This window comes from Syngnathus typhle, linkage group LG14 (genome assembly GCF_033458585.1).
Source record: "Syngnathus typhle isolate RoL2023-S1 ecotype Sweden linkage group LG14, RoL_Styp_1.0, whole genome shotgun sequence".
NCBI lineage: Eukaryota > Metazoa > Chordata > Actinopteri > Syngnathiformes > Syngnathidae > Syngnathus > Syngnathus typhle.
This window is the reverse complement of record NC_083751.1, coordinates 2,899,898-2,913,752: the sequence shown is the minus strand read 5'-3', so window position 1 is coordinate 2,913,752 and position 13,855 is coordinate 2,899,898. Positions and strand designations below refer to the sequence as shown.

At 44.2% G+C, this 13,855-nt stretch overlaps 2 protein-coding genes across 3 annotated transcripts; one reads left to right on the top strand and one right to left on the bottom strand.

The window, feature by feature from the left end:
- Positions 1–733: 733 nt before the first annotated feature.
- LOC133167219 (leucine-rich repeat-containing protein 66) lies at positions 734–2,743 on the top strand. Its single transcript, XM_061297843.1, has 4 exons — positions 734–1,213; positions 1,301–1,625; positions 1,690–2,684; positions 2,732–2,743. Exons 2-4 carry the CDS (start codon positions 1,322–1,324, stop codon positions 2,741–2,743), a joined length of 1,311 nt encoding a protein of 436 aa, XP_061153827.1. The 5' UTR covers positions 734–1,213; positions 1,301–1,321.
- Positions 2,744–9,022: 6,279 nt separating this feature from the next.
- On the bottom strand, positions 9,023–13,394 carry dcun1d4 (DCN1, defective in cullin neddylation 1, domain containing 4 (S. cerevisiae)). Of its 2 annotated transcripts, none has more exons than XM_061296786.1 (11): positions 13,312–13,394; positions 12,083–12,153; positions 11,959–11,998; positions 11,769–11,856; positions 11,635–11,714; positions 11,493–11,563; positions 11,228–11,319; positions 11,036–11,144; positions 10,847–10,951; positions 10,599–10,701; positions 9,023–10,405 (listed from the first exon to the last, which is right to left on the bottom strand). In XM_061296786.1, exons 1-11 carry the CDS (start codon positions 13,328–13,330, stop codon positions 10,350–10,352), a joined length of 834 nt encoding a protein of 277 aa, XP_061152770.1. In that variant the 5' UTR covers positions 13,331–13,394; the 3' UTR covers positions 9,023–10,349. The 2 variants fall into 2 exon arrangements, with proteins under 2 accessions (XP_061152770.1, XP_061152769.1); XM_061296785.1 differs by having other exon boundaries at positions 12,077–12,153; positions 13,312–13,345.
- Between the last annotated feature and the right edge of the window lie 461 nt (positions 13,395–13,855).

The following is a 13,855-nucleotide window of genomic DNA, read 5'->3' as shown; positions in this document are numbered from 1 at the left end:
AAAGGAGAAGACAGTAACTGGGCGTAAATGATTGAATGCCGTCTTTGGGCGGGTTTATACATGAGCAGACTTTGGCCGTGATGTTTAAAGCGCTTCAGATGTGGCGAGTAGATGGTCGATGTGGATTATATGGATTGGACTGAGGATGGCTCGGGTTTTGATCGTTTTGTTGCTGCTGCTCACCTGCTCCGGGCTCCGCCATCACTCGCTAGCTTGCCCGCCAGCCTGCTCGTGTCCAGGGTCATCCATGCTGAACTGCTCCTTGGCGGGTCTCCGGGCACTGCCGCAAAACCTGGACTCTGTGGCTGATCTGGACATTTCCCACAACCACCTAGAACGGGCAACGCTACTCCGCCGGACGCTTCCTCGGCTCCGCAGCCTTAGCTTGGCCAATAACAGCATCACGCGACTGTCGCTCTGCACCCACGGACGTGTTGAGGGTCGAGGGTGTGCCTCCTGGGCCCCCAACCTACAGCTCTTATCTGTGGAGAGGAATCAGCTACGACGACTACCACGGGGTGAGTCACTGGGTCGTAAATGCTTGCTGTATTAATCATTATTATCCTAGGTTTAAAAAAAAAAAAAAAAAGATAACAGGAGATTGAAAATATGGCATATTTTTGTGGAACACCTTCAAATAACAGTCATTTAAAATGATTTAATCAATTCTGCTTCATTACAATATCACTGCAAATATTTTTAGAAAATTTAAAAAAAACGAGAAAACATTTTCTGTGGTCATAAAACTTATTCCGATAACTGTGCTACAAGTGGACAATAAAACAATAAACTCTGTTCTACTCACCGTCAACTTTGACATGCGACAGACATGCGGAGGGAGGAAGCTTGGCAGGTGAGTTTATTCACATGATCAGTTTTCTTATCTATCCATACGTAAGGTGTTTCCTACTCAATGGTGATCATCATTCTGTCTTCACCCCCTCAAAAAGAAAAAACATCCAAAGAAAAGTAAAATACAGCATGCTTGTGGAGTTATCCTTCTAATGGAGACTCCATTCTTTACGATCTGCTATGCTCGATAGGCTTGGGTGCTATAGAGGCCTTGGAGATCCTGCAACTGTCCTTCAACAACATTACCACCATCCAGCTAGGAGAACTGGACAACCTGCGTGGGCTACGGGAGCTTCACCTCCAACACAACCTCATCAGCAGCCTGCACCCAAATGCCTTCAGACATTTACACCAACTTGAGGTAAATAAACACCTCTTAAAATAAAGGTCATCCCTAAAGATTAGCTTCAGTCTTGGGAAGGAACATGTATTATTTGCCTGATGGCAGATTCTCGACGTGAGCTTCAACATGCTGACCAGCCTCGACCCTTCAATCTACTTCTCTCTACACACCATCGGGACGGACGTTCACCTAGCTGGAAACAAGTGGCACTGTAACTGCATCATGAGGAACATAAGAAGATGGATGGCTATTAACAGGAACAGAGGGTCGCATTCCTGGGATTTGGTTTGCGCTTCCCCGCCCATTCTAGCAGGTGCCGACGTTCTACACCTGGAGGATGATGATTTGGACTGTTGGAGCACTGAAAAGGAACCACAAGATGTGACAGTACAACAAGGTTCTGATGTTCTGCTGTCCTGCACCACAAGAGGTAACAGCTGGAAAATCCCTTTTCTCTATTGAAACCTAATAATCAACTCATGTCTTTTTCTCAGGTGAATTATGGTGGACGCCTGCTGGTTTGGCACCTGGAAACCAACCTAACTCTGGTCTCCTCGTCAGTGCCATCACAGAGAAAAACACTGGTCTTTACGTGTGTTTGTCCAAGGATCACCAGGTGGTGTCCATCTTTCATCTTCGTATCGCAGGAACTAGCAGAAAAGTTCGAAGTGTAGCAGAGAGAATCACAGGTGAAGTAAGGAGCCAAAACGTGACACAGTCCGACTTGACGTTAGCCGTGTGTTTGTCCGTGTTCATCACCTTTCTGTTCGCCTTCATCCTGGGAGTTGTCCTAAGACCATGCATCGATATTCTCTGGAAGAGGATCACCAGAAAGAAAACATCTGAAAACACTGTCTCGTCGGCCGAGGGGAGACAATACGACAATGAGGCCTACTCGGAAGACCCAGAGGAGTTGGGCCCTCACAGAGAAAGGAGAGTTACCTTCAGCACAGTGGAAGAAAATGATGTTAAATATTATGACACGGAACATGACACAAGAGTAAACAGCAAAGTAGTTGAAAATAAAACGCTTGTAGATAGAGATTCGGTATTTGAGAAAGGTCTGGAGGGAAGCAGTTCAGAGGATACACGAGGTCTTTCGGACCAAAACCTCACAAGAACTTTGTCTGATTCGTCACTTTCTGATCAGGACCAAAAACAAGTGGACACACTTTATCAGAACACATCAGAAATACCACAAATTTCCATTAAGAAAATCCCAGGAGTTTCTTCTGAACCCATTGTAGATTACGCACAGCATGCAAAAAACAGTGAAACAGTGGAACTCGAAGATGAGGAAGAACAATTTGACTACAGCGACTCTGTCCGCAGCACATCGCCGAGAACCAGCAGTCCCATGGGTTCTTTTAACTACACCCGACAAATTATGCCAAGACTGAGCAGAAAACACTCGTCCGGCTCCAGTTCGTACATGAGTGACGATGAACTTACGCAATACACCGTCAACCCAGATCTGCAAGAAGAGAAGGTGAGCAGAAGCTACGCTGAAACCAAGGTCTTCGACAATCTTGCTAGTTTGAAGTCTGAGAATCGATATGAACATAGCCTGGATCAGGACGCAGAACTTTGGTGGCCTGAAATTGATTTCGATAACTCAATGCGTGTCCAGAGACGAATGGATATCAAAGTGCGTGAGAGAAGCTTCAGGGATAAACACACGACAGGAAGGGTGGTCACAGCAGGAGTCGCACCTTCAACTTCTTTCTCCGACAGTGACAGTGAAGAATCACAACGACTTGATTCACAAACGCAGTGGCCAGCGATTGATCTTGAGCATACCATCTCAGTCCAAAGACGTTTAGATATCAAAGCACCGTCACTAACATGGGCCAGCATGCCACAGTCTCCATCAAATGTATCATCGAGATATGACCCAAAAGCACCTTGGCCTGCAATTGATCTTGAGTATTCTTTCAAAACTAAGAGGCATCTAGATGTCAAACCACTGTCACCAACTTCACATTCAACTTCCAGTATTGACAGTGAAGATGAAAAACTGTACTCCATACAAAAACAGGAGCAAGGGACCATTGAAGTGACTAGTTACCCCATTAAACCACCTCCAACACTAAGTTATAACCCACGATTAATTGATCTTGATGATTCTTTCAGAATTAAAAGGTATCTTGACATCAAACCTCTGTCACCACCTTCCGGTTCAACTTCCAGTATTGACAGTGAAGAGAAAACAATGTACTACACTCAAAAGAAGGAGCATGGGACCCTAAAAGTAACTAGTAACCCCAATAAAGCAACTCCAACACCAGGTTATAGCCCAGAATCACCTTGGCCCTCAATTGACCTTGAGGATTCTTTCAGAATCAAAAGACGTCTTGATGTCAAACCAATGCCACCAACTTCAGGTTCGACTTCCACAATTGAAGATCAAACAATGTACTACACTCAAAAGCAGGAGCATGGGACCCTAAAAGTAACTAGTAACCCCAATAAAGCCACTCCAACACCAGGTTATAGCCCAGAATCACCTTGGCCCTCAATTGATCTTGAGGATTCATTCAGAATTAAGAGACGTCTAAACATCAAAGCACCTTCACCACCTTCGGATTCATCGTTCAACAGCGACAGTGAGGATGAAACAACACTAAGTCATGACCAACACTCACATTGGCCCTCAATAGATCTTGAGGATTCTTTCCGAATCAAGAGGCGTCTCGATGTCAAAGCACTTCCACCACCTTCAGATTCCTCGTTCAGCAGTGACAGTGATCATGGAACAACTCACCACATCACAAAACACGAACAAGGAGGCAATAAAGTAACTAGGTACCCTGCTCAAGTGTCACCAACACTAAGTTATGACCCACAAACACCCTGGCCCTCAATAGATCTTGAGGAGTCTTTCCGAATCAAGAGGCGTCTTGATGTCAAAGCACCTCCACCACCTTCAAGTTCATCGTTCAGCAGTGACAATGATCATGGAACAACTCACCACATCACAGAACACAAACAAGGAGGCACTGACGTTACTAGGTATCCTGCTCACGTGTCACCAACACAAAGTCATGACCCACAAATACCCTGGCCCTCAATAGATCTTGAGGAGTCTTTCAGCATCAAAAGGCGTCTTGATGTCAAAGCACCTCCACCACCTTCAGATTCATCGTTTAGCAGTGAGTATGAAATTCATCATATCACAGAGAAAAAGGAAGACATCACTGAAGTAACTATGTACCCCACTGAAGCATCGCCAACACCAAAATATGACCTACAAGCACCCTGGCCCTCTACTAATCTTGAGGATTCTTTCGGAATTAAGAGGAGACTAGATGTCAAAGTACCACCACAAACTTTGGATGCGTCATCCGACAGTGATGACGAAATGAATAATCACATTCAAAACCTGGAGCAAGACACCGTCGAAGTAATTAGGCACGCTCCAACACAAAATTATGATCAACATTGGCCCTCAATTGATCTTGAGGATTCTTTCAGAATCAAGAGGCGTTTAAATGTCCAAGCACTTTCACCGTCTGATTCATCATCTAGCAGCAACAGCGATATTACTAAAGTAACTAAGTACACCACCGAAGTGTCACCAATGTTACTTTATGATCCAAACACCCCTTCTATTAATCTTGAGGATTCTTTCCGAATCAAGAGGCATCTGGACATCAAAGCACCATCACCAACTTCATATTTATCATCCAGTGAGGATGAATTTATTCATCCCATCACTGAACAGGTGCAAGAGACAAAAAATGGAACAGGTAACCTCATTAAATCATCTCCAGCACCAAGTTATTCTATTGAGCTTGAGGATTCTTTCAGAGTTAAAAGGTATCTAGATGTCAAAGTTCTGCCACAAAATTCTGAGACATCAACCTTGAAACAGGAGCAAGGGACCACTAAGGGTTCACCAAGACCAAGTCATGACCCACAAGCACCTTGGTCCTTAATCAATCTTGAAGACTCTTTCCCAATTAAAAGGCGTCTAGACATCAAAGCACCATCACCAACTTCCAATTCGTCATTCAGAAGCGACACTGAGCATGAAACAACTAATCATCCTACAAATGAGAAGCAAGAAATCACAAAAGTAACAGGGTACCCCATTAAAGCACCTCTAACATCACGGTATGACCTACAAGCACCATGGCCCTCAGTTGATCTTGATGGTACTTTCAGAATTAAGCGGCGTTTAAATGTCAAAGCACTGCCACGAACTTCAGATTCGATGTACCACAGTGACACTGAAGATGAAAGGACCAAACACACCACAAACCAGGACCAGCAAACCAACAAAGAAACTCAGTACTTAACTATAACACCTCCAACATCAAGTTATGAACCACAAGCACCTTGGCCCTCTGTTGATCTTGATAGCACTTTGCGAATTAAGCGGCGTCTAAACATCAAAGCACTGTCACCAACTTCAGATTCATCATTCAGCAGTGACAATGAGCTTGAAACAATTACTCAATCTACAAAACATGAGCAAGATATCCTGAAAGTAACAAGTTACCCATTTGAAGCACCTCCAGCATCAAGATATGACCCACAATCACCTTGGCCTTCTATTGGTCTTGATGGAGGTTTCAGAATCAAGCGACGTCTAAATGTCAAAGCAATGTCACCAACTCCAGATTCGATGTCCAGCATTGACACTAAAGACGAAAGGACCATTCACATTACAAAGCAGGCCCAGGAAACCGCAAATGTTTCTAGTTACCCCATGAAAGCACCTCCAACATCCAGTCATGACCCATCATCTCCATGGCCTTCTCTTGATTTTGGAGAGTCTCTCCGAATCAAGAGGCGTCTAAACATCAATGCGCCTTCACCACCTTCAGATTCTTTGTCCAGCAGCGACCATGAATATGAAATGATTCCTCACGTCACAAAACAAGAGGAGCAAGGGATTCCTCGGCATCCAATAAAAGAATCACTAAGTCCAAGCTCTAACCCAGAATCATCTTGGCCCTCGATTGATCTTGTGGATTCTTTCCGAATCAAGAGGCGTTTAGATTTCAAAGTGCTGTCACCAACTCCAGATTCATCATCGAGCAGCATTAAACAGGAACAAGGAACTGCAAATAAAGAGGATGATCCACGAGGATTTTGGCCATCACTTGACCTTGAGGATTCTTTCAGAATCAAGAGACGTTTAGAAATTAAACAACAATCACCGGCGTTGACCTCCAGTAGCGACAGTGAGGACGACACAATTGAGGTTGTACAAACACAAAGGTACAACGAACCACACAAGGGAAGATCTGAATCCTCCAATCATTATGATCTGGAAACAGAACGCCCTACTGTTGATTTTCATAGAATCAAACATCTAGATTTCAAATCGTCATTCCCCTCAAGTACTGGGGATGAAACAAACCAGTACGCTGAATCTCTGCAGCATGGCCTCTATGAGAACACAAGCCAGGATCAAGAAACAAGTCTTGGGTATTATCCTCAACTAAAAAGGCGTTTGGACATAAAAGCCCCATTGAGCAATAGTGAGGTCACACCAAGCCAAGTTGAGTCCACAGGAACATGGCCCTTGGTGGACCTCGGTAGAGATACAAGCACCTCGAACAAACAAGACGATGCTAATGCTGATGCCACGGAGACACAGGGAGTGTCACCGTTATATTTTGCTGTCCGCAGACGTTTGGATATCAGAGCACCATCTCCACAGGCACAACTGCCTCCTAATAGTGTTTCATCTGAAGCTTGGTATTACAAATCAAGGGACCCCGCAAGTGACAATGACAACAAGAACAAAGATGAAAACAAGAGTTCCTTGAAATCCCCTGTGATGATTGTCCCTCAAAGTCCCAAAAGAGAGCCCAACATCAAATTAGAAAAATATGTCAATGTTCCCGAGACTGTGGGGGACGAAACCAGCAGCCTGACCCCAGAGATAAATCCAGAGCTCCAGTCACGGTGGGCCAACATGCATCTTGGGTTCTCTCGCTTTCGAAAGCGTCTTGAAATCACATCGCATCCACATGAACCACCAGTGGTACCCCTCAGTGAAGGTGACTTTGGAGCAACAAAACAAAAGCAGACAGTAGTTGGCTTCACAGACTCTCCACGAACCGCTGCACAAATTTACGTCGACAAATCAGAAGTGGATCCTGCAAATGAAGAAATGTCGAGCCTACAAAGTATCCCGCATATAAGGAGGTACTTGGACATAAAGGCTCCGACTACTCTACAAGAACATCTATATTCATCAAGCAGCAGTAAGAATGAAGCTGAGTCCACAGACTATTCTGAATGGAGAGGAAGGTCACATGATCTCAGTCTTGAATCTCCATATGGAACCCAAACTGTCGAGACCCAAGCAACAACGGAGAAGAACTCCAACAACAGCAAAGACGAGACATGTGAAACAGAAATGACAGAAGCTGCAAGGATGTCGGTTAGTGAATCACCGATACAATACAGACGTTTAATTATGAAAGCTTCGTCTCCACCAAATGATACTTCCACCGGGGATCGACACACTGATGTAATGACTACACTGCATGGTTCCTCCTATAGTGCCAGATACCAATTACCTTATACAGCTAGATACCAGAACCCATATGTTGCCCCAGAGACCACTTCCAGTCCAGAGTCTGGAAATGATACTCCCCCCACCAGGGATTCATTAGGAGTCAACATAATGACGACCAAAAGTGGTTCCTCAGACAGTGTCAAATACCCATCTCTTGCCCCGAGACCCTTCAGGAAGTCAACTGAGGGCCCATCAGCTGAGAAACGATGGACAGAACTGAGGACCCACTTCTCTGATCTCTCCAAACCTCCGGACCTGCCATCTCCACTTGAAGAGATTCAAAAAACTGAAGCCGGGTCATTTACACAGAAACATGGAAACACATCCGTGACAAGATCTCTTAACCTAAGTGGCCATTCTTTGTCTCCATCCAGCATTGATGAGATGTGGAAGGGCACATCAGAAAAAGATAGAAGAGGACTTAGCGCTTTGAAAGTCATGTCGTCTGAGAGACAAACATGGGAGAAGGATGAAAAAGTGAACCCTCCCCAACCAAGTAGCACTTCCGGGAATTCCAAAGAGGACTTGTCAGAAGTCCTCATCTCTTATTCCTCAGAAAGTACTGCAGAAAACATTCCTCACGACATCCTTCAATACAGGACCCATGCGCCTCTGATCAGGACTCCACCCACTACTCCAACAACACCGCTGTCAAATGAGGCCGTGGAGTTAACATGGGATTCCAAAAGTTCTTATACCCCAAGCATTAGCCAAGTTTAAATGGGAAGAACAAAAACAATTTGAAAATGTTTTTACAGTGCACATTTGTTAGCTATATTGATCATTGTCAAACAGACAACAGCAATTAATTCTGTTATGATTCATTTATATGTACATGTTTTGACAATTGGTCATATATTTTTGTAAGATTTGGTCCCAAGGAGGAAGGGACCTGTTCATCGCAGTTTGGATATTTGATTTTTAGTATTAATTGGTATGAAAAGTGCAATTCAATGTTGATCTTTACCCATCAGTGGCAGGCAGAACAATTCTTTGTTCTTTCACTAGATGGCCCAATGTCTTAATCAATTCACCTTGATTTAACAATTCCATTTGAGTAATATGAAACTATTCTTTCAACATACAGTATACTTTGTATTATATTCACATCTGTATCCATTCTGTGTTGCAGTCAATGCAAGTACATATATATATATATGGGTCGATTTTCTTACCTGAAATAAGCTTGCGCTTCTTCCCACTTGTGGCTGCATTGCCTTTGTCATGGTGTGATCACGTTTGTCACATTTTCCTTGTTAGAAATAAAGTGCTGCAAACAAGCCAAGTGGAGTTAAGTTAATAAACCCTTTTTATTTAAGTATATAGACATTGGTTATAGTGAAAACCGACATATAGACACTTAGTTTTACATACATATATACAGCTGGGACAAGCACTTTCACCTTCCTGCATTGTCACAAGATCATACGAGAACATGAATTAATTCTATACATAACCGCGTGTTGTCTATTTCACAAGAGTGAAACCAGTGAGGGTGCCATTTGTGTGCGCAAGTCAACGGATGCACTGCCAATAAATAAACAAAAAACGCGTACGCCAAGCAAGCTTTTTCGTTTGGCGTCAATGGGGTGAACGCTTGTTCCACCATGAGGTTGCACGTATGTTTTTTCCAGGTCTTAACGACGACGACGATAAACACAATCATGTGTTCCCGTTGGGAAACCAAACGATAAACATGATGGTGAATATCCCCCCTAAAAAAGAAATCTAAACACAAAACATTTTCACAAATTTCTGTACAGGGGGAAAAAAAAATGGCTCTGTCAGGAGCTGCATGCAAATATTAAAATCATTTGGACGAATCAGCGTCACAGCACAGCCAAAACGACAAAAAATGTGGACAGAAAGAAAATAAAACAAGAGCGCTATTTTACAGTTCCGACCTGTCCCACATTCCTTGTAGGTGGCGCTAGAAATGCTCGTTCCAACACTGGGAGGCAAAGTGGGGGAGATGCTACCTGAAACTATCGGACTAAAAAGGAAGACTGAACCACACGTGGGGGGACAAAATTGACAGCGGGCTTGACGTCAAACAGGCTCCCAACTTTTACACATATGTACATCTGTCAACTACGTGTGTGGTAAAGTTTGAGGCACAGCTAAGTGGACGCATCCATTGCTCCGGTAGGGACCAATAAACGCTGACGGGGCTGGGGGGCATCTATGGCCCGCCTGAATGGAATTAGCAGCAATGTGGTTTTGTTTGGTGCTAAAAAAAAAAGCCACCCCTCAAAAAGGGGAAGAAACAAACAAACAGAAAAGACTGGCACTAATCAAGTAAACAGCACAAGCAGCTGAAACCTGCCAAGGTAACCAACCCACCGTGACTTTTTTTTATCTAAATGTGGTCACCTTTAAGACTCTGAACCCCTCGCTTTTTCCCCACCCACAATACTTTCTCATACTCCGGGTGGAAAAGTGGTAAACGTGGGTTTAGGGCTAAGCCTGGCGAGCTCGCCAGCTTTACCGAATCTGGTAACGTGACCCCTTCCCCAGCTACCCACCCCCACCCGTGGCTGATTTTTTTTCTTGTTGATTCTCGTTGTTGCGGTCATCACAGTATTTTGTATGTTTGCTTTTTTGCAGTTGTAGCTAGGACATGTGTCTTTCCTTGTACCATTCCACAAACTCGTCCAACAGGACAGGCCCTGGTGGGAGGGAAGGAAGATTTGCGTTAACATTGTCCAGCGTGGGCCTTCATGATACTGAAACCCTCAAAAAAAAAAAATTGGTTTCATTTACTGAAAGTACATTAATTTGTCTTCTACTAAGTAAAGAGCAAAATATTTCTGTCATTTGTTCAGAATTTCCCCTATAAAAAAAGGGGTGGGGGTGACTTACAGGCTCCATCTTCATCGTAGTTGCTGAGGTCCAAGTTGATTGTCCGACTGAACTCCAACACGTTGCACCACTGGTCTTTGTTGACCACTTTGTACTTTGATTGCTGGACATTCAAACAGTACCAAAATTACATCACATAATTGATCGAGTTTCAAACCCAATGCTCGTTCCAACACTGGTCGGACGGCGCCAAAGTAAATGCAATGACATAATATTTTTTCTCTGCGGCCCCCGACATCCGTCATTACCTCTAGAAACTGATTGAAGACAGGAAAGAGGGGCCACGTCTTTCCCAAAAGAAGACCCAGCATGCACTTAGCCGTGTTCAAGTCCAAACTCCTCTGATCCTTCTCCTGCCAAAGCACACATTCAATCAATCTTAGAACCAACACATTTCCAGCCAACACACACGGTAATTTCACTTTTGCCAGACTCACCCTGGCAAAATCAAAGGCGTATCGGTAAATGTGCTTAAAGCTGGTGCTATCGTTGAGGACGGACCTCAAGAAGTCCAGCGAATTCCTCAGCCTCTCGGTGGAGTCGCACCTGTTGCGAGCACACGAGTCGGTCAGATGGAGAACCCCGCCCCCCCACACACACACACTCCAGAAAAATGGTCGTATACGTACTGCAGCGAGCCCATGCCCCTCAGCCACTCCTGCAGCGTAAAGTAACCCATGCTCTGAGCGTCCAACTTCCACGCCAGCACTAGCATCACCACCTGCAATATGCGAAACACCAACATTGGACCTTCTTAGAGATTACATTAAAAACCCACCACATGTACACTTGTACAACTCTGATCTGCAAAAAACTTCTCTGTACAATATGAGCAGTTTAATGAATCTAATATCACATTTGGAAAGTTCCCAAACATACTAGCAATCATCTTACATTCTCGGGTTCCACTCCGATGTCCTCACAGAACTTCTCCATCCCCTCTGGTCCCACCACGTCATCACAGCCTATCAGAGAGCAGCGTTATGCATCACATGACCAAAACAATGCAATTTCAATCCATAAAATGTTGGCTTACCCGCATATTCATAGAACCACTCCAAGCATCTCTTGCTGGAAAATGTTTCCTCCTCGCGGATGAGTGGAGAGTCAAGTTTTCTGAAAGTGCAGAAAGAATAAAATAAAATGAAATAAAATAATAATAATAACTACCTGTCCTGGCGACTCTTCTTCGCGGACAGGTCATCTCCGGCAGTGGGTCTCCTCTTTTTCCTCGGGGGCATGGCTCTGGAGCAACAAGCTAAAGAAAATCAAAAATTTGATATTAAAAAGGGAAAAAAGTTATAGTTGAGAGGCATTGAGTTTTCTTGCATTCAAGCAAGAAAACCTTTGCAGATATTACCTGACGAGCGGCTCTCCTGATCAACGTCTTCCGTGAGGTTCTGCCAGAAGAGATGCCAAATGCTTTTAAGCCAAACAAGTATATGCTTGAAAACCAAACACAACATGTTGTCGTATACATTTACCAGCCTGTGCAATGTGTGGTGGATCTTATGGATGCTGGCCAGCGTAGTCAAGTGGGAATTCAGCTGAAAATCTGTCAAAAGAAACAATAATAAGCAATTGTGGACATGGAACACAAGTCAAGTACGAGGAGATACGAAGATGACGTCACGGACTCGTCAAAAGTCCCGAGACCGTCCGTCGGCTAACGCTAGCGGTGTCAATAGATGTACACGGCTTAGCTTTAGAGTGCAACGGCGTGATGTTTGAACACGAAACGACAGGGCGGGGTCTTGACGTGACTCAAACGTGTTTATTTGGTTTCCGGTTGGTCGTCAAATGCCAATCGAAAGGGTTCGTTAAAACCAAGACGGCAAAGCTAGCGTTAGCTTGCGTACCAAAAATACCAGCGCAACTTGCGCGGAGTTTACTAAATAGCAAAGCGCGGTGTGCGCTTGGGATTTGTAGTCTATTTCTGCCAGGAGTTCCAATGGCGGCGATGCTCGGCCACAACCATCAAGAACTACAATTCCCCAAAACCCCGACAGGACGAGCGATTCTTTCAAAGCCATCTGCCCCCCCACTACTAACATTAAACCTGACTGATTTACAAGCCTTTTTAACATTATAAAAACGCAAAATGTGTTTAAATGAGACAAGTGAATATGCTGTTCATTATAAATGCTAACCTGGGCGAAAAGAAAGCCAGCTAAACGGGACGAGCAAGTCAAATGCAAGATGTTAAACTCAACTGCGTCACAATTTTCACTCTTAAAAACCTACACAGGCATTTGACCCAATTCCACGTTCTTTGCGTCGTCCACTAAACTCCCCCGAGCCGAAACTTATCGTTCGTCGGTCACCGAAGACTTAAAACATGGGGAAAAGATAGCAAGGCAGGTAGATAAGCACGACACTAAAGATTCGCATTCGGAGGAAAAAATACACGTCGGCTGTAAAAGGAAGGCGGCCGACAAGGGTGAACATATACATCATTTCACCCAACAAAAAAGTGTGGTGTCGAATAGGAATTGGGAGTCCATTTAGACTCTGTACACGGCCTTTGTTGTCGCGCTGGCAAATACAAAGAGACCGACGCAAAATAGCACAAAATTCATCGAACCCCGCAGAGCTGGCATAATATGGGAACGCGGACGAGTCGAACGCTTTTCTATTCATGTCTGGAATGTGTTCTGTTGCCTGTAAACGGTCCCAATGTGACCCAAAAGAGCCGGTAAGGTGTACTACTTACTGGCCGCATCAGAGTGCATCTTTATGAAACATACAACTGTCTGTGAGAAGTCCGCATACCGGCCAATGGGCGGAGCAGGTCGACAAAGCCACGCCCCGCGAATGCTGATTGGACTAGAATCAGTACAGTTTCCGCCATTCTCCCATTCCATTGACCAGTCAAGCTGTCTTGTCAAAAACGCCTCGCCAACTAGTCCGCCCATGCGCCTATGTGATTGGTTACTGATCGCCAAATAGGCGTAGCCCGCTTTTTTCGTTTATTGGTTAAAGAAACATGACTGAAGCCGGGTGCGTGCCACTTCCGCCTGTACTTACATTCAATTGGCTATTTGGTCTGTCTTAAAAAAAAAAAAAAGGTCAGGACTCCGCCTACACGCTAACGTGATTGGTACACCCAAAAGGCATGTACCATCATTAACTAATTAATTTCACAATTTTGCGATTAAATGTTTTCATGCGATATTGCTTGTTATATAAATTACAAAATATTTTTAAAAGATTTTAGGTTCTACATGGTCATTTCTTTTGTTAAAAAAAGTCAAAGG

Bases quoted from the DNA above. Each gene is read 5' to 3' on its own strand.
- LOC133167219 (XM_061297843.1), top strand. From the start codon at position 1,322: ATGCTGACCAGCCTCGACCCTTCAATCTACTTCTCTCTACACACCATC. The intron at 1,626-1,689 runs GTAACAGCTGGA...TCTTTTTCTCAG, and splicing joins GCTGTCCTGCACCACAAGAG to GTGAATTATGGTGGACGCCT.
- dcun1d4 (XM_061296785.1), bottom strand. The intron at 11,715-11,768 runs GTAGTTATTATT...CTGCACTTTCAG, and splicing joins AAGAAGAGTCGCCAGGACAG to AAAACTTGACTCTCCACTCA. The intron at 10,406-10,598 runs GTAAGTCACCCC...CCCTCCCACCAG, and splicing joins CTACGATGAAGATGGAGCCT to GGCCTGTCCTGTTGGACGAG.